The sequence below is a fragment of the Bos indicus x Bos taurus genome, chromosome 19 (genome assembly GCF_003369695.1).
Source record: "Bos indicus x Bos taurus breed Angus x Brahman F1 hybrid chromosome 19, Bos_hybrid_MaternalHap_v2.0, whole genome shotgun sequence".
Taxonomy (NCBI): Eukaryota; Metazoa; Chordata; class Mammalia; order Artiodactyla; family Bovidae; genus Bos; species Bos indicus x Bos taurus.
The window spans coordinates 62581289-62605445 of NC_040094.1; the positions used below are offsets into that span (position 1 = coordinate 62581289).

General features: G+C 51.4%; 1 protein-coding gene across 1 annotated transcript; it reads left to right on the forward strand.

The window, feature by feature from the left end:
• Positions 1-824: 824 nt before the first annotated feature.
• Positions 825-18423, forward strand: LOC113878215. The gene is made up of 5 exons (XM_027519154.1): positions 825-1124; positions 10428-10615; positions 16530-16663; positions 17826-17999; positions 18287-18423. The coding sequence occupies exons 1-5, from the start codon at positions 1057-1059 to the stop codon at positions 18404-18406; spliced, it is 684 nt and encodes a 227-aa protein (XP_027374955.1). The 5' UTR covers positions 825-1056; the 3' UTR covers positions 18407-18423.
• The last annotated feature ends 5734 nt before the right edge of the window (positions 18424-24157 follow it).

Sequence of the window (24157 nt, forward strand, 5' to 3'; positions counted from 1 at the left end):
ACGGCAACCCACTCTTGTATTCTTGCCTGGAGAATTTCACGGACAGAGGAGCCCAACGGATTACAGTCCATGGGGGTTGCAGAGAGTCAGACAGGACCGGGCAACTGATGCTAACACTTCCTACACTTGACTCGCCGGGGCTCAAGTAAGAACAGACGCTTCCAGCACATGGAAAAGTCAGTCCATTCCTGTGTGGCTCCAAGGCTGCCTCCATCCAAGGCCCTTCTGGAAGAACCTGCAAACTATGAACAGCAGAGGGACACCCCTGGGAATATGAGAGACGAACAGATGGCATCTCAAGACACCAGTACGCTCCATGTACAACAGGGTTCCCGACGGCAGCATCACGTCTGGATGAACCTGCTAGGCAGTCCTATTGAAACAGGCATCTCCACTACAAGTGGATGGGCTTCCCAGGTGGCTCAGTGGGAAAGAACCCACCTGCCAATGCAGGCGACTCAGGTTCAACCCCTGGTCTGGGAGGAGCCCCTGGAGAAGGGAATGGCAACCCACTGCAGTGTTCTTGACTGGAGGATCCTATGGACAGAGGAGCCAGGCAGGCAATAGTCCGTGGGGTCACAAAGAGCTGTGTGTGACCTGAGCAGATCTGATCATGTCTCTTTTCAGATCCAAGTCAACAAAAACACAGGAATAAGGCATCATTCAGAATAGCCAATGCGTCCCAGTCACAGCTACACACACCAGAGCAGGGAACGAATTTTTCTTCGTGCTCATCCCTCAGTCCAAGTAAAACACTTCCCCACCGTCACGTGCTTGAGTGCACAAATGAGGGAAAAGCCGTGCCGAGGTCAGCAGAGCTAAAATCTCTTCTTCAGGACTCCAGTTCCAAACGGCTTAGGAACTCCATTGGCAACATCACAATGTCAACATTCCAAGGAAGTCCAGAGCCCCCCGAATCAAGGGCTAGGATGCCAGAGAAAGGATGGAACGCGATCCCCGTGAATCCTGGGATTCGGTGTAAGGGCAAAGGCTAAGAAGCCGGAAGTGAAGAGAGAAATTCCGTCCATACTGCTGAATGTGAACACCATCCGAAGAATGTCCCGTTTCAGTAACTGGAAGGCCTACCAGGTCAGCAGAAGCTTGATGCCATATGACGACATCAGGTAATTATCCGTCCCTTTCTTCTTTTATGTCCCTGGAGACCCGCTCTGGGTGTTGGTAGCAGAGCTGTCCTTAAGCAAAGTGTTTTAAAAAGCTCACAGATGCAGCAGCAGTCCTTTCAGTTCAGTTCAGTCGCTCAGTCACATCTGACTCTTTGCAACCCCATGGACTGCAGCACGCCAGGCCTCCCTGTCCATCACCAACTCCCGGAGTTTACTCAAACTCATGTCCATAGAGTCGGTGACCCCATCCAACCATCTCATCCTCTGTCGTCCCCTTCTCCTCCTGCCCTCAGTGTTTCCCAGCATCAGGGTCTTTTCAAATGAATCAGCTCTTCACATCAGGTGGCCAAAGTATTGGAGTTTCAGCTTCAGCATCAGTCCTTTCAATGAACATTCAGGACTGATTTCCTTTAGGATGGACTGGTTGGATCTCCTTGTAGTCCAAGGGACTCTCAAGAGTCTTCTCCAACACCACAGTTCAAAAGCATCAATTCTTCAGCGCTCAGCCTTCTTCACAGTCCAACTCTCACATCCATACATGACCACTGGAAAAACCATAGTCTTGACTAGAAGAACCTTTGTTGGCAAAGTAATGTCTCTGCTTTTAATATACTGCCTAGGTTGGTCATAATTTTTCTTCCAAGGAGTAAGCGTCTTTTAATTTCATGGCTGCAGTCACCATTTGCAGTGATTTTGGAGCCCCAAAAAATAAAGTCAGCCACTGTTTCCCCTGTTTCCCCATCTATTTCCCATGAAGTGATGGGACCAGATGCCATGATCTTCGTTTTCTGAATGTTGAGTTTTAAGCCAACTTTTTCACTCTCCTCTTTCACCTTCACCAAGACACTCTTTAGTTCTTCTACACTTTCTGCCATAAGGGTGGTGTCCTTTAACAACATAAAAAATAAGAAAATCGTTTTTTTTTTTTTTTGAAAGTGGATGTCTTTGAAGTACAGTAGAGGGGATGTGGACATTTTTCTTTCCATATCAATTTCGTTTAAAGTTATTAGAGTAAAATCAACTAAGTAAAAGTCGTTGCAGTAGGTGAAATGCATTCAGCACCACTAATCTGACTCAACGTGGCTCCAAGGCCACAAGTGAAAAGTGAAAGTGAAGTCGCTCAGTCGTGTCCGACTCTTTGCAACCCTGCAGACAAGGCTCCTCTGCCCATGGGATTCTCCAGGCAAGAACACTGGGGTGAGTTGCCATTTCCTCATCCGGGGATCTTCCCGACCCAGGGATCAAACCTGGGTCTCCCACATTGCAGGCAGACACTTTACCCTCTGAGCCACCAGGGAAGCCCCAAGGGTCCCTCGTAAAGAATCCCTTTTGTAAGAAAGGCTTGGAGAGGGCTTCGGAGTTTACCCAGAGCACAGCGGAGTGGAGAAAACGAAGTCGTTCGCCACCAGTGTCTTGCTCTGGAGTTCCCGGTCCTCCTGATGGCCAAGAAAAATCAAAACTGCCCGTGAAGGGGAACTTACTCTGTTCTTGTTTGAAGCATTTCACCTTGAGATGAACTCAGCTTCCCTCGGGGGAATGAAGAGTCAGCTTGAAGGCTTTTCTCCCTCGAGGGGTCACCCCTCCCGCCCCTTCCCAACGCGGAGCAGAGGCAGGGCGGGTGCACAGCCGGGCCGGGTACTCGGCCGCGGGCGGCTCGCTCAGCGCCTGGGCAGGGCTCGCTCAGGTGCAGCTGCCCTCTCTGCCCCTGTGGCACCCTGCTGGCCTCCGCCGAAGCCCGAGGATCCCGCAGCCCTCAGATCACCCGGTCCCTCTGCAGGGCGGGCCCCTGACCACAGGGCTGGGCCAGGATCGAGCACTCAGCACCCCGACGATCTCTCGGCAGGGCCAGAAGGGTCCCAGCATCCAGCCTTCTACCTCCTGCAACCCTGGCAGACACAGGGGGCCCGGGGTGGACCACCCTGTGCAGACTCTCCCGAGTCTTAATCCCCATAACCCCACCCGGTTTGGCTAAACCAGGTGGAGTCGGGGAGGAGGCAGCTGGGGGACCTAGCGGGGGTTAGCATCCTAGCTCTTGCCTCCCAGACACGCCCCCGCGGGGTGGGCACTTCCCCAAAGCCCTTTCCTCCAGCTGCTCTGCACTATGGCTTTTTTAAAACTTATTTTTTCATTGGAATATAATTGCTTTACAATCCTGCATTAGTTTTTACTGTACAACAGTGTGAATCAGCCATAAGTATACGCATATCCCCTCCATCTTGACCCTCCCTGATCTCATTCAGCTCTGTATATGTTAAAAGAAACCCTTAGGCATTTAGAAAACCCTTTCTCTCTTCATAAAGCCCGGTTTCTACCTTGCTGTGGATTTCTTGCCAATGGAAGATGAGGACTTTAAAATGACTTCACTCTCTCCGCTTTCTGCTTCAATAACCCTAACTGTCTCCAGTTCAGTAGAAGCTACATCAGCTGATGACTTACTGGATATAGGATAAATCAAAGCGGCTTTACCAAGTTATGGGAGCCACACAGGGAGCAGGAGGAAACAACACATAGCTGAGGCTGGCAACCGTGTAAACATCACTGCCTGGAGATTCGAGGCCCGACAGCCCGAAGGCAGGCTTACCAAACCCAGACACACAAAGTGTGGAAAGAGAGCAGGTAACCTTCAGTTCAGCTTCCCAGGTGGGTCAGTGCTAAAGAACTCACCTGTCAATGCAGGGGACACAGCAGATGCAATAAACGGGAGTTTGATCCCCGGGTCAGGAAGATCCCCTGGAAGAGGGCACAGCAACCCACTCCAGTCTCCTTGCCTGGAGAACCCCATGGACAGAGGAGCCTAGCGGGCTATGGCCCATAGGGTTACAAAGAGTCAGGTGTGACTGAAGCGACTTCACGCACGCGTGCAGCCTTCAGCTGAGATCTCAGGAGGCTTGAGACAGCCTCCCAGGGAGGAGCCAGCCCAAGGGACAAGTACTGCCATCACTTTCCTCCCTCTTTTCATCCCCCACTGAGCATCCCATCGCCTAAACTAAAGGACGCCAGAGGCAAGGGCTCCCCTGATAGAATCCAACCGGCAGCTCCACGATGGGGAAGGATGGACAGTGGACAGGCTGGACGAGAACCAGTCTAAAAGCTTTTCCTGAAACAGCGTGGGGAAGGGATCAAGTACAAGTGGATGAAGGAGAAAATCTTATCGGTATTTTTCAGAGATATGATCTCCCTATAACATATGCCTGTCATATCCATAATTCTGTTTCTACCAGTGTCTAAGTGTCTGCTTCACCCATCCAAGTATGGATTTCAACCAGATGCCCACTGATCTGTGAAGTGTTCTGTTGAGGATAACCGTAGCTGGCCCCAAGGGCTTCCCGAGTGCCAAGCACTGCGGGAAAACTTATTATTTCCTCCTCAAAAGAAACTTCAGGGGTAAGACTTACTATTAGCATCTCCATTTTACAGATGGGGAAACCGAAACTAAAAGAATTAGAAAACTCGTCCAAGGTCCTACCAGCTGGTCCACAGTCCATATGAGATGAAAGTCCAAGCTCTCCAAGATGGGTGGGCTTCCCAGGTGGCTCAGCAGTTAAGAATCCGCCTATAATGTGGGAGGTAGGGTTCTCTCCCTGGGTCGGGAAGATCCCCTGGAGAAGGAAATGGCAACCCATGGTGGTGTTGTTGCCTGGAGAATCCCATGGACAGAGGAGCCTGGTGGGCTGCAGTCCATGGGGTCGCGAAGAGTCGGACACGACTGAGCAGCTAAACAAGAAGAACAGCTCCAAGACGGGCAGGGAACCGGGCAGGACACACGGACCGTGACGCCAGCGTCTGGATCACAGCGCCGGTCGCCAGCTGCAGCGGGGCCCGGGCCACCAGACGGTTTTTCAAGAGAAGCTTGTAATCCACGTTGCATAGGAAAGTTCCCATTGTTTGTGCAGTTTACAGTTTTTGTTCAAACTGATTTAAAGTATACAATCAGGAGGTCCAGTCTGCAAACCTCTGCTCGACTGTAACAGAGAAAACCCACCCAGGACCCCCGCACCTCGCCCCCAGCACACACACAACTGCAATGCTCGTCAACAGCCTTTCAAGAGCTGCAAACCAGGAACGTTTGCTTCCTGTCCAATAGGCAACCATTGCGTTTGTAAGTTTGATAATAAAAATGTGATAGACGGTTTGTGGTGACCAGTATGAACTGTCTCATGCTAAGAACGTCACATGTGTCACTTCCTTTTGTCTTCACAACTACTCTGCAGTTTACATATATCTCATTATTCACGTCTCCCAGACAGAAACAGAGTTCAACGATATTTTCAGAAATACTGTATGATATCACTTATACGTGGACTCTAAAAAGTACAACAAACTAGCAAATATAACAAAAAAGAAGCAGGCTCGCAGATGTAGAGAACAAGCCGGTGGTGACCAGCTGGTAGAGGCGGGGAGAGGCGAGAGGGAGTGGGGACTGAAGGGTACAAGCTGTTAGATAGAAAATAAGCTACAAGAAAAAGCAATAAAAGGAGATACAAGGACATACTGTACAACAAGGGGAACATAGCCAATAGTTGTCAAAACTATAAATGGAGGATATCCCTTAAAATTGTGAATTACTGCATAGTCCATGGTGTCGGAGAAGACTCTTGAGAGTCCCTTGGACTGCCAGGAGATCCAACCAGTCCATCCTAAAGGAGATCAGTCCTGGGTGTTCATTGGAAGGACTGATGCTGAAGCTGAAACTCCGATACTGCGACCACCTCATGTGATGAGTTGACTCATTGGAAAAGACCCTGATGCTGGGAGGGATTGGGGGCAGGAGGAGAAGGGAACGACAGAGGATGAGATGGCTGGATGGCATCACCAACTTGATGGACATGAGTTTGGGTAAACTCCAGGAGTTGGTGATGGACAGGGAGGCCTGGCGTGCTGCGATTCATGGGGTCGCAAAGAGTCGGACACAACTGAGCAACTGAACTGAACTGAACTGAACGCCTGTAATTTGCCCAATATTGTACAGCACTTATGGGGCTTCCCAGGTGGCTCAGTGGTAAAGAATCCGCCTGCCAATGCAGGAGACGTGAATTCGATCCATGGGTCAGGAAGATCCCCTGGAGAATGAAATGTTACTCTTACACTTAAAAAAAAATGCTTATCATAGTCCTCAAGTCCTAAACTAGATGACCATAGAGCTAAGGACTTGACTGAAGCTCTCTGACTCCCAAAATTAAGCTTTTTCTACCAAAAGTAGAAGGCTTTCCCCTGCAAGGCTCTAAGATTCTAGGCACACACACCAGAAATCCGCTGGGGCAAGTTTTTCTTCCAAGTGGGTCACCAGTGATAACCGCAAGTGAATGCATTTTGCAGTGCAGGCTGCTCACCAATCATTCAAACATCACACTCCCTAAGAGCACCACGGACACCTTTAGAACCAAACAGAAAGGGAGATAAGCAAAGCAGAGTACGGAACAGCCTGTTCTCGGACGCCAGCAAGCTAGTGGAAAAACAAACAGACTCTGCTGAAAATTAATAGGAAGGCAGAGACCTACCGAAGAAATGTTATAAGAGGAGCCTCTGTACTTTTTTGGCTTTTTCAATCCCTGATGTACAGAGAAAATGTCATTTTTAAAGAGTAGCTTTAAAAAATGGGTTCCAAAAAAAAAAAAAAAATGGGTTCCACTTGCTGGAACTGAAAGGATAACATTAAATAAGTAGCTTGGATCATCCCTACTGGGCTTCCCTGTGGCTCAGATGGTAAAGAATCTGCCTGCAATACAGGAGACACTGGTTCAATCCCTGCGTTGGGAAGAGCCCCTGGAGGACGAAATAGCATCCCACTCCAGTACTCTTGCCTGGGAAATCCCATGGACAGAGGAGCCTGGTGGGCTGCAGTCCATGGGGTTGCAAAAAGTCAGACACAATTGAGAGCCTAGTTTCCCTCTGAATGGCTTGTTCTTAACCAATTTGTTCTGGGGGGTCACACTGCCTCACGCAGGATCTTAGCTCCCCAACCAGGGATGGAACCTGAGCCGTCTGCAGTGGAAATGCAGAGTCCTAACCACGGGACCGCCAGAGAAGGGCTTGAATGTCTCACTCTTATCATTCAGGCCTCAGATCCAAATTCCCTTGCCCAAAGAGGTAGACCAGTCAATTCAGAAGGTTGTTGCTGTTCAGTCACTCGGTTGTGTCTCTTTGCGAGCCCGTGGACGGCAGCATGCCAGGCCTCCCTGTCCCTCACCATCTCTTGGAGTTTGACCAAGTTCGTGTCCGTTGAGTCAGTGATGCCCTCTTTTCCTTTTGCCTCCAGTTCCCCAGCAATTCAGAAGGTGGCCCTCACAATGACTGTCTCTCTCCCTGGTTAGTTTCCCTTCCAGCACTTTTCACAAAGGACAGCTTCTCTCTTTAGATATTCACGCACTGATGCTCTGTCCCCACTCCACCCTAACACCCAACACAGCATCTGCAGCCCCACAGGGAACAGCAACAAGTGCTGGATAAACAGAGCCCCAGGCCCCGTCCTGCGGCGCCGACAAAGCACACACCAGGCTCACAGCGAAGGGAGCCGTGTCACCGCCTCGAGTGTGAAAGCAAACAGCCAGCTCCACTTACAAAAACAGGCTTTCAGCTAAGATCACAGGAGATAGTTCCTAACTGATTATGCTGAGCTGGGGAGTGAGATGCAAAGATAATAAACACAGTTAATTGAAAACAGATGCAGAGCAGCCCGTCCCCCATGGGTGACTTGACGGAGGGCCCTCAGACTACTCTTCTCGCCAACATTTTATGAGGATAATTTTATATGCCAGAATATGTTCTCATGAGGGGACATCTCTGCCCCCTGAGCAGTCACTCGATGGTCAATCCATCTTGACAAGGAGTCCTGAGGGTCCGTGCTCATTTGCATTTCTGCCCGGGTCTGGTAACTGGTACCGCCCAGCTCTGACTTCATAAATAAGAATCCGTAACAGAGGGACACAGTCTAAGATCCTTGAATAGGGCACCAGAGACACTATAATAGTATCTTTATTGAGTGTTGATTTCCTTCTTGTGCCAAAACGCGCCTCCGGCTGATCGGTTCAAATGATACAACTTGCTAGCAGAGGTGGAGGTTTCTGGTGATCAGACACAGAGCAGATGTCCCCTGAGTGCAAGAATGTCGTCTTTCTAAACAACTGCCCCGCGACTCACAACTGCAGCACACAAACTGCTGAAGCTGCGTCTTTGCAAAGGAGCAGCCGAGAAGCCCAAGTGCACAGAGGCTTCAGAAGCCAAGTTCAAACTCATCAAAGAAAAGCCACGTGCTTTTTTAAGGTGTGGAGAAAATGCCAGGTGCCCGTCCAACCTCAGGGAGGACAGTTCGATGCCTGGTGTTAACCAGGGCTCCCAGAGGGACATGGTGGTGTCTACACCTTAACATTCTCTTCTAATTATCACGTCCAGGACGCTGGGTTTCAGATGCAACTTCTCTGGCTTTCAGGGAAGAACTTAAGCTCGCCAGAGATCTTGCCACGTAGTGCTTCTTCAGATGAGCCAACCACAAAATGCAAACGCAAATCACGTCCTCTTTTCTGAGCCTCTAGTGTAGGTGGACACTCTTGATGAATCTCAGATGCAGCCTTCATTGGTACAAGCAGCACCCTGACTCTCTGCTCCTGACCGACTCTGGGTGTCACTGTGGATCTGAGGTGTATTAATCATGCCTCCAACTCTCTCTTCACATAGTTCATATTTTTGATCTACTGTCTTTTATTCTCCTCAACCTTTACCCTATATTTTGTCCTCTACCCATCCATCCATCCATCCATCCATCCACCCAGGCATCCACCCATCCGTCCATCTGTCCAGCCACCCGTTCACCCACCCATTCACCCACTCACCCACCCATCCATCCCTTAACCCAACCATCTATCCATCCATCCACTCCTCCATCCACCACTCACCCACCCATCCCTCCATCCGTCCACCCACCCAGGCATCCACCCATTGACCCACCCATCTACCCATCCGTCCATCCGCCCATATGAACTTAGCGTCTGTCTCTTGCCAGATACAGTGCTTCATGCTGGGGGTCCGCTGGGGAACAAGGTGGAGTGTAAGCCCTTGTGGAACACAGTACGTGACAGTGGAGACAGGCACGAGGATGGACCGTGTATTGCACTTGCGGTCATCACTAGAATGGAGATGCTTGAGAGGGGCTGGGGACCAGAGGGAGGGCAGGTCTACACGGATGGGAGGGAGGCGGGAGGTGTCATGGACCACTCCATGGAGGACTGGCAAGGAGGAGGCCCTAAGAGGATGGGGCCACAAATGAGGAGAGGGGGAAAGTGTGACATTCCAGGCAGAGTGAGAAACACAGCTCGAGGCACAGAAACCTGGGCCTGGATGCCCAGCACTGGGGGTGGGAAGGGGCGGGGAGGAAATGGGCAGGGCTGTCAGGAAGCTCCTGGTGGGTCTTGCCAAGAGGGATGACTTGGAGGTTTGAGGGTGACCCGAGAATTGTGTTTGATATTCCCCCAAAATAACCTTCTTTTCAACTGGTCTGCCTGCAGTGCAGGAGATACAAGAGACATGGGTTGGATCCCTGGATCAGAAAGATCCACTAGAGAAGGAAATGGCACTCCAGTGTCCTTGCCTGGGAAATCCCATGGACAGAGGAGCCTGGTGGGTACAGTCCATGGGGTCGCAAAGAGTCAGACACGACTGAATAACTAAATAACAGCAAATATTAAGCTTACCCCATAAAAATGAAATACTAGCTCATAAGAACTATTTTCTTTCATTCATATACATGAGTGTGTAATGATATGTGTGTGTACACACACACACATACACGCACGCACGCACCTGCTCTCCGATCGCCCTGCTACTTGGGCACTGGACATGTCTACTCATCTCTCCCTCTACTATGCTGCTAAGTCCCTTCAGTCGTGTCCGACTCTGTGCGACCCCATAGACGGCAGCCCACCAGGCCTCCCCGTCCCTGGGATTCTCCAGGCAAGAACACTGGAGTGGGTTGCCATTTCCTTCTTCAATGCATGAAAGTGAAAAGTGAAAGTAAAGTCACTCAGTCGTGTCCAACCCTCAGCGACCCCATGGACCGCAGCCTTCCAGGCTCCTCCATCCATGGGATTTTCCAGGCAAGAGCACTGGAGTGGGTGCCGTCGCCTTCTCCGCCCTCTACTATATGCAAAGATAAGGGACTTCATCCATCCATTTTCTCTCCAGTTTACATCCTTTTTCCTGAAGTTAGGCTCTCCGTTCAGTGCCTTCCACTTAAGCCCACAGGCCAGGCCCCATGTTCAGGGGCAGTTGATGCCCTCAGAGCATCAGCGCTGATGGGGGTTTTGTGTTTAGAGCGCCCAGTGAGAGGAGGAAGAAGAAGGAAGCCCTGTCTGAAGAGCAGCCCCGGGCCCTCGGTCAGAGGCTGCTGAAGGGAGAAGGGGCCCAGGTCACGGGCAACAAGACCAGGGATGCCAGCGACGACAAGGCTGCGGAGGACAGAGCTTCTCCTGGCAAGAGAGAGTCCCGGAAGGATGCCAGGGGTAAGGCCAGCCGTCCTGGGGAACCTGCGGGCTCTTTTCCATTTCAGGAACTGGGGCCCGGGGCCGAGGGTGGAGCTGATGGGATGGGACCCAGGGAATGGAGGCGGGTGAATTCAGGTTACAAAGTTCAAGTCTGCAGAGCTACAGTGCTCAGGACTTAGCGTCCAACCGCCAAGGCTCTCACTTCTGCGTTTAGGTCAAACCCAGGGTTGGGAAAAAGGGGACCACTCCCAGGGACACCGATGGCCAGGCAGGGCAGGGGGCTCAGCAGCCACAGATTGCAGGTGCCTCGCCCTCAGGGAGAGAGTCTGCTTCTGGCCAAGGACACACGAGCCCTTCCCCAACATGCTGCCTTCATGTCTGGGAACTGGGCTCTTCCCCCAAAGCAGGGACCGAGCCAGGCACACCTCATTCAGGCAGGAAGAGGGCGGCTGCCAACGAGGCATCTCTGCAAGAATGGGGGGCAGACACATCCCTGGTGGCCCAGCAGAGAAGCAAGCAGTTTGCAAGGCAGGGGACTCAGGTTCCACTCGCCACGGGGCCGCCAAGCCCACCCACCGCGGAGAAGATGCCCCAGGACGCAACGGAGACCAGACACAGCCAGACTTTTAAAAACAGAAGAATGGAGACGTGTCACCTAGTGCCAGCGGCAGACGCCAGAGCGGGGCTGCGGTCGGAAGCGGGAGCTCAGAAGAGAGAGGAAGACAGGGAGGCAAGTCATCTCCGCATTTCCATCTCCTGCTGTAGGCAAAGAAGCCACACCCTCCGCAGAGGTGTTCACGTGATGCTTCTGCTCAGCGTGCCTCCTGGGTGCAGGAGAGAAAAGCGGGGGGTGTTTTTAAGGTGAAAAGTTATCTTCAAGCCTCACTAACTGGATGGCGCAATCGTTTTTGATCATTAACTCAGAGCTGTCACTTATACTGAATCCCAAACACAGTGACAAATTCCAGTTGCCAGACCCAGGGTTACATAAGTCCTCCTGACTGCCTCCTGTTCCTGCCGTCACACAGAATCAGGAAGGGCTCTTAGTGATGCAGACCCGGCTCACGTCTTGCAAATCGCTTTCTAGTCCCTGAAAGTCTTCTTGGTTTCAGTCACGTGGAAGCCAGTGAAAACTGTGAAGATGTGAACCAGATAAAACTGAGCTTGGAAAGCTTTTGCAAGCTTTGCCAAGTCTGGTCCTGCTCCCCAGCACTGAAACTAGTCCTTAAGAAGCTGTGTGAGGGGACTTCCCTGTGGCCCAGTGGCTAAGGCTCCATGCTCCCCATGCAGGGGGCCTGGGTTCAATCCCTGGTCAGGGAACTAAGATCCCACATGCCACACCTATGACCTGGAGCCACCAAATAAATAAATAAAAACAAACATTAAGAAAAGGGAGATTTGTGGGAAAGGGAAAGACGAGAAATACAGCAAAAGTAGGAGAGAGGAGACAACTTATCTTAGGATAACAACTCCAACTTCGAAGCAAAACAAGTGCAAACTCTTCGTTGCCAACGGAATTCAGGATGAGTGTCAACTTCAAAGGCACAGGAGACAGACATCTGGCTCCTCCTGCCTCCCAGCTCAGACGCCCTCTGAGGGTCTGCACAGGAGCCCACAGTGTCCCAGACCCCTGCACGCAGCCGAGTCCATCCTCCCCGGGCTTCCAACCTTGTCATTCACCTTCCTCTCCAGCTCTGCTTCGAGATCAAAGCCTTGGGGTCGTGCACCACCCATGTGCACAGTCAGCTGCGTGACAGGGACTCTAGGGAGCCTGTAGGGCTCAAAAGTGGGTTCATTCTGTCGTTCACTGTGTGGTGAGCACCCACTCTGCTCCAGACACTGTTTCAGGTGCTGGAAACACCCCAGTGCATGAAAACCAGAGGAGACCGTCCACAACACAAACGCAGAGACCATTCAGATGAGAGACGAGGGTGGCACGGACCTGAGTGGAAACAGTATCAGGTCCCCATCGGAAACACGTGGTGCTCTGGGAAGGAGCCCACACAGGTTGGGCTTCCCAGGCGGCTCAGATGTTAAAGAATCTGCCTGCAGTGCAGGAGACCTGGGTTCGATTCCTGAGTCAGGAAGATCCTCTGGAGAAGGGAAGGGCAACCCACTCCAGTATTCTTGCCTGGGAAATCCCATGGACAGAGGAGCCTGGTGGGCCGCAGTCCATTAGGTCATGAAGAGTTGGACATGACTGAATGACTATCATTTCACTTTCACACATGTTAAATATTATTGTATGTGCCTAGATGCTCTGTTGATAGACTGACAATATATGCGTGATTAATGACATAAAATATACAATTCATACCTTAACATTAAAAAAGGCTTCCCAGGTGGCTCAGTGGTAAAGAATCCACCTGCCAATACAGGAGATGCGGGAAACATGAGTTCAGTCCCTGGGTCAGGAAGATCCCTGGAGGAGAAAATGGCAACCTATCCCAGTATTCCTGCTGGGAAAATCTCATGGAGAGAGGAGCCTGGGGGCTACAGTCCATGGATCACAAAGAGTTGGACACGACTGATCAACTGAGCATATCATTAAAGTAACACACTAATGCAGAGAATGCACTTATGGACCATATTCTATTCTCCAACTCATGTCCAGCCTCTCAGAGCGGTGTGGGCAGAGGGAGAATTTGAACGCCACTTTCATCTACATATGCTCCCATCTGGACCGAATCAGTGACCCCCAAGAAGGTCAGGGCTTGGTCCCCAAGGGGCTGGTGGAAGCTTTGGAAGCCATTGTGGGAGCCTGCAGTTCAGACCATGCGAGCCGGGCTGTGTCTTACTTTCCTCCCACTTGAAAGTGATTAAGACTTTCTTCCATTTGGGGTTTTTTACCCACTTCTGTCCCTGGAAGGCTCCGGAAATTACACAGCAAGTTTTCCAACAGATGCTCCTACAGCGGCTGGCCGTCCCTCACAGCTGCCCGGCTGCCCTCCCCACATGTCGCAAGCCTGACGTGGCACAGCTTAAGGGAGACTCGAGCCCACGGCCCTGCCGCCTGCGGAATGCCCAGCTCCAAAGCCAGGTTGTCTCTCACGGCCTGGGGAGGCACCTCTAAACCGCCAGGGGTTCCGCCAGGCAAGAGATCCCAGCAGGAGGTACCAGACATGTAAGATGTCAGGGCAGAGTGGTGGGGAGGGGGAGACGGAGAAATGTTCCAGAAGAAACAGCCTTGCTTGGAAAAGTGCGGTTTCAGCAGCGATTTTTGGAACCTCAGTGCAGAGAATGCCGGGAGCGGCTGCATTTGGGGAGCGGCTGCATTTGGGGAACCGGCACTCCCCAGCCCCGGAGTCACGTGCAGCATGAAATCTGAACCACAGCCCTTGCGTTCAACCGCCTCTGCTCGGGGGTATCTGAGATCTGGAAGACTGCAGATCAAAGGAGCGCTTGCTCCCGAGTGTCAGGGTCAGGGGAACACAACACTCAGGCCAGCACTGCACAATCCAGCCAACGTGCTCGAGACTAGATGGCTAAGCAGAGCGTGGCTCGGTTTTCTTGAAGAGCAGACGGTTGAACTAGAAAGGAGAGCAGAGAGCAAAGGCTCAGAGAGGGTGAAGGTCCACCCCTCACACATGGCTTTGTTCACCTCATCCTACATTCTGGTGCCCTGGTTCTTCTTGGGCAAAACGGAGCTCACTGTGCTCAGCTTGCAAAGTCACTTCAGTCGTGCCCAATTCTTTGCGACCCTATGGACCATAGCCCTCCAGGCTCCTCTGTCCATGGGCTCCTCCAGGCAAGAATACTGGAGTGGGTTTCCATTCCCTTCTCCAGGGGATCTTCCCCACCCAGGGACCAAACTCGGGTCTCCTGCACTGCAGGCAGATTCTTTACTATCTGAGCCACCAGGATGGGACCATATGTAAACAAGATTGGCGTTCAAATTCTCCCTCTGCCCACACTGCTCTAAGAGGCTGGAGACAAGCTGGAGAGCAGAACATGGTCCATAAATGCATTCTCTGCAGTGCTGTTGCTTTTTTTAAACCAAACGTCACCCAAACCTGCCTCCCTGCAGCTTCCTTTGTTGGTTCTAGTTCTGTCCACAGGGTCTGGTCAGACGAGCTTGACCCCTCTTTTTCATGGCAGCCTTCAGATATGTGAGAGTGACTGCATGTCCCCCGCCAGATTCATTCATCTTCCCTAACCATTCCCACTCCTTTCAGTCATCCCCAAAGAACAAAGAGTGTTTTAGGGTTTCCACACCATCATCACCACTCTCCTCTGAAGGAGCCACAGTGGGTTCAGGTGCCCTTGAGCTGAATTCAAGGGTTCACCTGTGATGAGACCAAGGAGAAAAAACTGGGTCCATTCCCTTCTTGTTCCAGATTCTTTGTCTACTGATGTAGGCGGGGGCCTTGCAGATAGGTTCTCAGTCACTCAGTCATGTCTAACTCTTTGCAACCCCATGAACTGTAGCCTGCCAGGCTCCTCTGTCCATGGGACTTTCCAGGCAAGAATCCTGGAGTGGGTAGCCATTTCCTTCTTCAATGCACTCACACAGTTCAGTTCAGTTCAGTCCCTCAGTCATGTCTGACTTTGTGACCCCAGGGACGGCAGCAGGCCAGGCCTCCCTGTCCATCACCAACTCCCGAAGCTTGCTCAAACTCATGTCTATCGAGTCAGTGATGCCATCCAACGATCTCATCTTCTGTCATCCCCTTTTCTTCTCACCTTCAATCTTTCCCAGCATCAGGGTCTTTTCAAATGAGTCAGTTCTTCACATCAGGTGGCCAGAGTATTGGAGCTTCAGCTTTAGCATCAGTCATTCCACTGAATATTCAGGACCGATTTCCTTTAGGATGGACTGGTTGGATCTCTTTGCAGTCCAAGGGACTCTCAAGAGTCTTCTCCAACACCACCATTCAAAAGCATCAATTCTTTGGTGCTCAACTTTCTTTATGGTCTAACTCTCACATCCATACATGATTACTGGAAAAACCATAGCTTTGACAATATGGACCTTTGTCAGCAAAGTAATGTCTCTGCTTTTTAATATGCTGTATAGGTTGGTCATAGCTTTTCTTCCAAGGAGTAAGCGTCTTTTAATCTCGTGGCTGCAGTCACCATCTGCAGTGATTTTGGAGCCTAAGAAAATAGTCTCTCACTGTCTCTACTGTTTCCCCATCTATTTGCGATGAATGATGGGACCAGATGCCATGATCTTAGTCTCCTGAATTAGAAGGCAGCAAATTTGTCCTGCCACCTATTTTCCTAAAGCTTGCAAACTAGGAAGTGTTTTCCTGTTTTTAACTGGTTGATGAAGAAATCAAAAGAGGACTATTTGGTGACGAAGAAGAATGACCTGAAAGTCAAAATGTAGTGCCCATGAATAAAGTTTTATTGGGACACAGTCAGCCTCACCCACTCATCTGCATATTTGCACACTGTCTGTGGCTACTCTGGTGCTGTGATAGACGAGATGGCCCACAAAGACTTAAATGTTTATTATCAGGCCATCAACAGAGAAAGTTCTCCGATCTCCACACTCAAGTCAAAGAATAATCCTGCACAAAGGCAGAAAAGTGAGAGGCTTACTTAAGTTATCCTTTAATAAACCAAATTAAATGACCATGTCAGAGCCCCTAAGAACCTTCTCTACTCAGTTAAACCCCCAGAGCAAGAATCAACTCAACCTGTGTGGCCTCAACTCACAAAAAGCGAACATGGCCTGAGACACATCCACAAAGCTGGTCACATTACAGAAAAGCAAATCGGAACATCGTCACCAGGCTTCCGTGGATCTCCTAACAATGCTTTCATTCTGGGCCCTGGGGTGAGGGTCTGCTTCTTTCTCAGCCGCACAAGCCTCCTCCTGGTTATGCTGGGGTCAAACACGGACAGATCAGCCCTGGTCGCGGCCGGAAGGAAGGGGTGCAGTGCCAGGGTCCTCCGCGGTGCCCTTTCTCTCCTCACCCCCCAGGAACAGACTGGAAGCTGCCGGTCCCCCTGGGACCTGTTTATCCACCTTTGGTCTCGAGTCTGAGCTCCGTGAAAGCCCTGGGACGAAGCTGGGAACTGACTCCTCCGACAGCGAACAGGTTCTGGATACACGACGTGAGTCTCCTGAGGGTCCCTTTCCCCCTTCGTCCTTTGCAGACTGAACAGTGAGAACAGGCCCCGTCCAGGGGTGAGCTGAGAGAGTGCTGAGGCCCGTGCAAACCAGAGGGGCAGGAGCGGGTGGTGTCTCCCTCCCCCACGTCCCTGTCCAGCCCTGACACCTGGTGAGGCCAGGGCAGGGGAGAAAGGGAACCCCGAGTGCAGGTCCTAATGCACCCAGCATGACCCTCATCGCGGATCCCTACAGAGAAAAGAAAAGTCCTCAAAACCGGGCAGTCTCCTGATGGTCCTAATGGTTTCTTCCATGTCAGGCCTGGTCTGTTCCTCCCCCCGCCAAAGCAAACTTATGGTTACCAAAGGGAGAGCACTGGCAGGGGGAGATAAACTGGGAGCCGGGATGGGCGTTCACACTACTACACAGGATAGATGACCAAGGACCTTCTGCGCAGCACAGGGAACTCTGCCCAAGAGTCTATGATAAACTATGGGGGGAAAGACTCTGAAACATAAAAAGATGCATGTTTATGTATAACTGAGGGCTTCCCCAGTAGCTCAGATGGTAAAGAATCTGCCTACAATGCGGGAGACCCGGGTTCGATCCCTGGGTCGGGAAGATCCCCTGGGTCGGGAAGATCCCTTGGAGGAAAAAATGGCAACCGACTTCAGTATTCTTGCCTGGAAAATCAGAGGAGCCTGGTGGGCTACAGTCTGTGGGGTTGAAAAGAGTCGGACACGACCGAGCTACTAACACTTACGTGTAACTGAATCACTTTGCCGTACACCTGAATCTAAGACATCGTAAATCAACTACACCCCAAATAAAATTTTAAAATAATAATAATCTGCCACAGAGGTGGGTGGTGAGTGAAGGTCCCATAGAGAGGGACGGGGTCATCACTAGAGCTCGCGCCCTGACCCTCCAGCCACTGACCCACTGACCCAGCGACACATAGGGGGTTAGGTTTCGTGTGGGGGAGGGTTGGGGCTTGCCCCTTCGATCTGCATCCCGGGGATACAGAAAATGAAGAGAGGTACCCGGAAGCCCAACTCACGCATGAGAGGCCTGAACGAGAGCTGCCCCTTCTAAAAAGCCCCCCGCCTGGTCTCGCCGTGATCCCGTGGTGCTCGGGAACCTTTGTTTCTGGGATTCCTCACACAGGTGCATGCGGCCCACCTGCCCCAGCAGGGCCCCTTCCAGAACTTCATGGACATGAAGGCGGAGAAGAGGCTGGCCGGCCGCAAGGAGCGTCGCAGCCGCTTTGGAGACATCAACCCTCACAAGCGCTATCAGTTTGGACAGGTTTTCTGCCCTTTCCAGGCCCTCGCCACCACGGTAAGCAAGCTTTTCTTCTGCACAGGGTTGTAACGTCTTTTAGTGAGAACTGGGAAAAAGCCCAGGGCTTCCTTTCTTTGGAGGGATTCATTAGTCAGTTCCGGCCACAAAACAAATTACCCTAAAGCTCAGTGCTTACGGCGGCAAGCATCTTTGTTTCTCCCTCGCTAGCTTACAGAGAAATATATTCATTCCACTTTTGCTCACCGCAAGTCCACAGGGTAGGAAGAGTAAGAATCGAGAATAGTCCCAACTGTCACAAGAGACTAAATCCAGTCTACCCACAGGTCTGCACAGATTCAGGGAAAGAGCTGAAGGCAGGTGGCCACAGTTGTGTTCAGAAGCACAGCCATTTCCAGAAGAGGAAGAGGTCTGGGGAGAGGGGGATCTTTTGTGATAAAGGATGATGGTTCCTTCTTCCTCACCTGTCACCTTCAGGACCCAGGTCAATTCAAGTCGGACTGTTCCGGGAGGCAGGTCCTTGGAACTCTTACTGTTACGTCTGTGTGGTACTTCCTAGAGCTGCAGTCTCACCATTCGAAAGTTTGCGTATGCACACGAATCACTTGGGGGACGTCCCTGGTGGCTCAGAAGTAAAGAATCCGCCTGCCAGTCCAGGACACACAGAGACGTGGGTTCAGTCCCTGGGTCGGGAAGACTCCCTGGAGAAGGACATGGCAACCCACTCCTTTATTTTTGCCTGGATAATCCCATGGATAGAGGAGCCTGGCAGGCTATAGTCCATGGGGTTGCAAAGAGTCAGACTTGACTTAGGGACAAAAACAAAGAATGAATCACTTGGGAAGTTTGAGGAGCATGCAGATGCCCCAGGCTTGCAGTCATTGCCATAAAGGGATCCTGGGTGTCTTGGGTGGGACCTCAGAATTTCCCTTTTTGATGAGTTCTCTATGCCCCATATTTATATGTCATCACTCAGCAGGACTTCCCATCCGGGCTCACTCCATCAGTGCCCCTAGGGCTGAGGCCAGTATGCCGGCCGCCTGTAACCCACTCTCAGCTCCATCGTGTACACTGGAATCCGGGTCAGAAACTTCTACCCATCGGTAGTTCCCAGACCTCCCTGAACATCACAGTCACCCGGGCAATCACGCTCCTCCCCATCTTCCCTCCCCCAGAGCAGAGATCAGAAGCTCCAGGGGTGAGTCCCCGGGCAGCAGCAGGCTGTAAAGCCCTGCTGGTAGAGTGGCCAGTTCATCCCAGTTTCCCCAGGACTGACTTGCTCAGTTTTCCTGGGACTTTGTATCTTTAACACTAAGAGTCCTGTCCCAGGACCCTGCAGTCCTGGTTTTAAAACTGAGTATCTCAAGTCCCTGGAACTCATGCAAACCACATGGTTAATCACCTGTCCACTCAGGATTCCAATGTGCAGCCACACAGAGAACTCTGCACGCCGACCTTCCCACGAACCAGCCCCAGCGCCTCCTCTCACATGTTCCTGCTGCCCCTCTTCCCAGCCGCTGACCAGTATTCCCTCCGGAGGGTCCACGTGCCCAGAGCCAGGCATGCTGGAGCATCCAGACACGGAATTCCAACCCCACCCTCAGGGAGGGTGAGCAAACTGAGCCACATGCTATAAACATGAGCAAAATGGAGCAGTAATAACGGCAGCACCATAAACTGACGGGCCAGAGGCAGAGGAGGGCCTCCAAGCTGGAGGTGCTTTCTGCTAAGCCCAGTGCCCCCCCTTCCCCGAGGCCTTGCTGAAGGACGGTGATGTCCCCAGGTAGGGACGGCCTCTCGACGCACAGGGCACCTGGGAGGGTGGATCCCCGTGACCTGAAGACCGTAGGAGCCTTGTGTGGACTCCTTAGTGTGGGGCAGGTATGGTGCTGGAGCCCTCACAAGGCCTTGGGCTTCATGACCTCATCGTGTGAGCATCATCCTCGCTTTATCCATGAGGAAACAAAGGGCTAGACGTTGAGGGATTGGCCCAAGGCGGCTGCCAGTCAGAGCTGGAGCCGGGACGGGAGCCTGCTGTGCGGAGCAGGCGCCCCCGGGCCCCCACGCTCTAGTCTGTTTTTTTAATTAAAGTACGTATATACAGTGGAATGTTACTGAACCATAAAAAGAACCAAATAATGGATGGACCTAGAGATTATCGTACTAAGCCAGACAGAGACAAATACCATACGATACCATTCGTACGTGGAATCTAAAATCTGGTGCAAATAAACTCATCTGCAAAACAGGAACAGCCTCACAGACACAGAGACCAGGCTTGTGGTCGCCAGTGGGGAGGAGCTGGGGCGTGGACTGGGAGTCCGGGGTCAGCGGGTGCAGACTAGCACACAGGGATGCTAAAAGCAGGGTCCGGCCGGAGCACGGGAAGCTGCTTCTCTTCCGTTGTTTCAGTTTAAACGTTTCATTCGGTATTGGTATTTGGTACTTTATTTGACATGACCGCTCAGCAATGCTGTAATAGTCCCTGGTGGACAGCAAAGGGACTCGGCCATACACATGCACGTACCCCAGACTCCGCTCCCACCCAGGCGGCCACGTGAGACTGAGCAGAGTTCCCTGCGCTGTCCAGCAGGTCCTTGTCGGTTACCCACTTTAAATAGAGCCCGGTGGAGCTGACCATTCCAAACTTCCTAACTGTGCTTCCCCCGCAACTATGAGCAGGGAGCTCCTGTTTAGCCACTGTTCTCTGCCCGACAGGAGATGCGAAGACTGGTTTTCCCCCGAGACCTGCCCCCGAGCCCACACATGCAGAGACTGGGCGTCTCCTGCCCCACCGAAGGGGGTCTTCAGGACTTACCCTTGTCTTCCGCAGAACTGGGCTTGGGGAAGCACACCAACAACCACGAAAAGGAGAAACCGTCCAGCCACGTGAAAACACCTCTATTCCCCCCAATAGTTAAGGCAACAAATTCTAATGACAGGAGATAATAAACATTGCAAAACTGCATGTGGCCTCTTGCTGTGAGGGTTAAAACAGCTCCCCAGGACTTGAGAATTGCTCATTCTCTAACCCAGCTTAAGGCATTCCATCAACACGCCTCTGTGAACAGTCTGGGAAGGAAGAGCCACTTAGAAGCTGCAGTGCCCAGTGAGAACCGAATCCTCCCCGAGTCCACTTGTTTCAGATCTCTGAAGATACATGGGGGGAGGTAGGTACAGGTCAATGAGTCAAGGACCCCACTCTCTCCATCCTTCTGGTCTACCAGCACCAGAGTGTTGTATGGTGAACTTGGGGTTAGCTCCTCGTGGTCACCAAAGAGTTGACACTGCACCAACACCACATCCTCACAGGAGCACGTCTGACCCTGAAAGGCTGAAGTTTCTGCCCACATCACTCACACACACACACACACACACACAGCCAGAAGGAGAACCTCCCCCAGCCACCACTGAGCAGATTTCCCAGCAGCTCTCCTTGGCAAGGATGTGGCTCGCCCATGCTGTGACCACAAGGGAAGCTGGGAAGACATGTACTGGATATTTGCTGGGGGCAAGTTCTACCATTAGGAAAACTGCTGATAAGCGATGAGTGTCTGCTACCCTGGGACACTCCCTAGTTTGCAGCTCAGACCCTTAGAGTGAGAAATTCCTGCTTAGGCTGAGTGAATACCTGGCTTCTTACAGTTTCTAAGTATACATCCTAAGGTTGCTCCTCCATGTTAAATAGCTTTCATTTTTCATTTTAAAAGTAACGTATGCTTATAATAAAATTTACTCAAAAATATAAATAAGAAAGGGCTTCCCTGGTGGCTCAGTGGTAAAGAATCCTCCCACAACGCAGGAGACTCGAGCTCAATCCCTGGGTCGGGCAGATCCCCTGGAGGAGGGCATGGCAACCCGCTCCAGTGTTCTTGCCTGGAGAATCCCATGGACAGAGGAGCCTGGGGGGCCACAGTCCATGGGGTCACAGAGAGTCAGAGATGACTCAGCGACTGAATGGCAACAATAAAAAAGAGAACAACTACCCAAGTCACAGCACTGATCAACAACTAGCGTTTGCATCTGGAAGCTTTTAGATCGCTTTTCAGTCTTTTGTTTTTATTGTTCTCCTGGCCTGGATCCGTTTTCCAGACTTATTTTCTGGTTGCCCCACAGGGCATGTGAGATGTTAGTTCCCCGACCAGGGATCCAACCCATGGCCCTGCAGTGGAAGCTCAGAGTCTTAACCACTGGACAACCAGGCAAGTCCTGCCTTCTCTGCAGTTTTGTCTGGGTGGTTTTTTGCCACCACTGCCCAGCGCCTCTCAGAGCCAAAGGCCCCACTCTGGGTCCCCTTCCAGGTGAGTGTGGTCAGCAAAGTCACGGCCCCTGTTTGCATCACAGCTCTGTCCCCAGGCAGGGGGGTCTACCATTTCCTTTGAACTTTTGGCTATACTAAACAACTTCCCCCAAAACTAAAACCAAAATCTATTCCTTCTTTATTTGTAATCTTTAGCCTTTTTTGCTGATTCCCAGAGCTTAACTTTTTCACATCAGCAAGTTTATTTCTGAGCCACAGGACAGGCACACACAACAAGGTCCCCTCCTCTCTGGCACACGCCCCCTTCAATCCCAGGCAGACAGCTCCCTTTGCAACTATGCTGATTATTCAATTGTCTACTTGTTTTTCCTCTGACTGCTGTGATTCACAATGACATAGGCAGAATTTTATATTTTAGCCTTTCCCATCTCTCTTAAGCCAGGGATTCACACACTACGGCTCTCAGGTCAAACCTGAGCTTCCTGGTTTTTATATCAAGTTTTACGGGAAAGGCAAACACATGCATTTGTTAGCACACTTTTTACTGTGCCTTTGGGGCCGTGGCAGCAGAGCTGACCAGTTACAACTGCGACTGTACAGCTCAGAAAGCCGAAGATATTCACTCTCTGGCCCCTTATAGATAAAGCTGTCTGTCCTTTCTTAAACCAAATTCCCCTTCACGATTTCCAACTAAGGGATTCTACTTCATTTATCTCCACTTCTTAAAAATATCCTTGAAATCTGGAGTCCATGACCACGTCCATCAACCAGCAGAGGAAGTCAGGAAGGCGTCCAGGTCTCTTTCCAGGACGTGGGGTCGACAGCTGTCTGATGCTGCCCCAGCACGCCCTCCCTGCACACAGGCTAGTGTGACTTCTGGTGAAGAAACCATCCTGCATGTATCATGTGTGACCTGGCAGTGTGTGGAGAAGCTTCTTTCTCTCTTTTTATTCTAACCATGAGCCACCACTTCACACCAGCTTCCACTCCCAGGTGGAGAATTCCATACAGAAAGACCGGCTCTGTATGGATGCCGGGGAGGGCTTAAGCTCAGCCACCCGACCTGGTTTCTTTTATGCAAGGTGCAAACTTCCTCCCAGACTCGAGCAGAGATACAGCTCCAGACAATCACAATGGAATGCAGGGAGAGCGTGAGACCCAGGGAGGAGACTGCCCACACTCAGACCACGTGCCCAGGCATGAAGAGGAAGAACTACCAGTGAAATTCACAGCTGATGATGAATCTGCTTTACATCCATCTTTGCAAAAACCCATTAATGCACCAAGCAAATCTACACAGACCAAGCTTTGCTCTAGAACTTGAGCAAGGCAGGACTCAGATGAAAATAATAAAAACCACAACCACCAGCATATCCTGAGTAATTACTTTGTTCTGCACACTGTATTCAAAGATTTTGTGGGGCTTCCCTAAAAAAATTAGCATTATTTATCTCCTGATGAGTTGGGCTTCCCTGGTGGCTCAGAATCTGCCTGCAATGTGGGAGACCTGGGTTAGATCCCTGGGTAGGGAAGATCCCCTGGAGGAGGGCATGGCAACTCACTCCAGTGTTCTTGCCTGGAGAATCCCATGGACAGAGGAGCCTAGGGGGCTGCAGTCCATGGGGTCTCAAAGAGTCAGACACGACTGAGCGACTAAGCACAGCGCGCAGCACATCTCCCGTGGCTCGGTGGTAAAGAATCTGCCTGCCAATGCAGATGACACGGGGTTTGATCCCTGATCCGGGTAGATCCCACATGCAACGGAGGCAACTGAGCCCCTGTGCCACAACGATTGAGCCTGTGCTCTGAAGCTCGAACTGCAGCTTCTGAAGCCTGTTTGCCTAGAGAGTGTGTGCTCTGTGACAGGAGAAGCCACCGCCATGAGAAACCCGAGCACCCCAACTAGAGAGGAGCTCCCACTCGCTGCGGCTAAGGA

Coding starts and splice junctions, on each gene's coding strand:
- LOC113878215 (XM_027519154.1), top strand. CDS start 1,057: ATGTCCCGTTTCAGTAACTGGAAGGCCTACCAGGTCAGCAGAAGCTTG. Junction 10,616..16,529: donor GTCCCGGAAGGATGCCAGGG/GTAAGGCCAGCC, acceptor CTCACCCCCCAG/GAACAGACTGGAAGCTGCCG. Junction 18,000..18,286: donor TCCAGGCCCTCGCCACCACG/GTAAGCAAGCTT, acceptor GTCTACCCACAG/GTCTGCACAGATTCAGGGAA.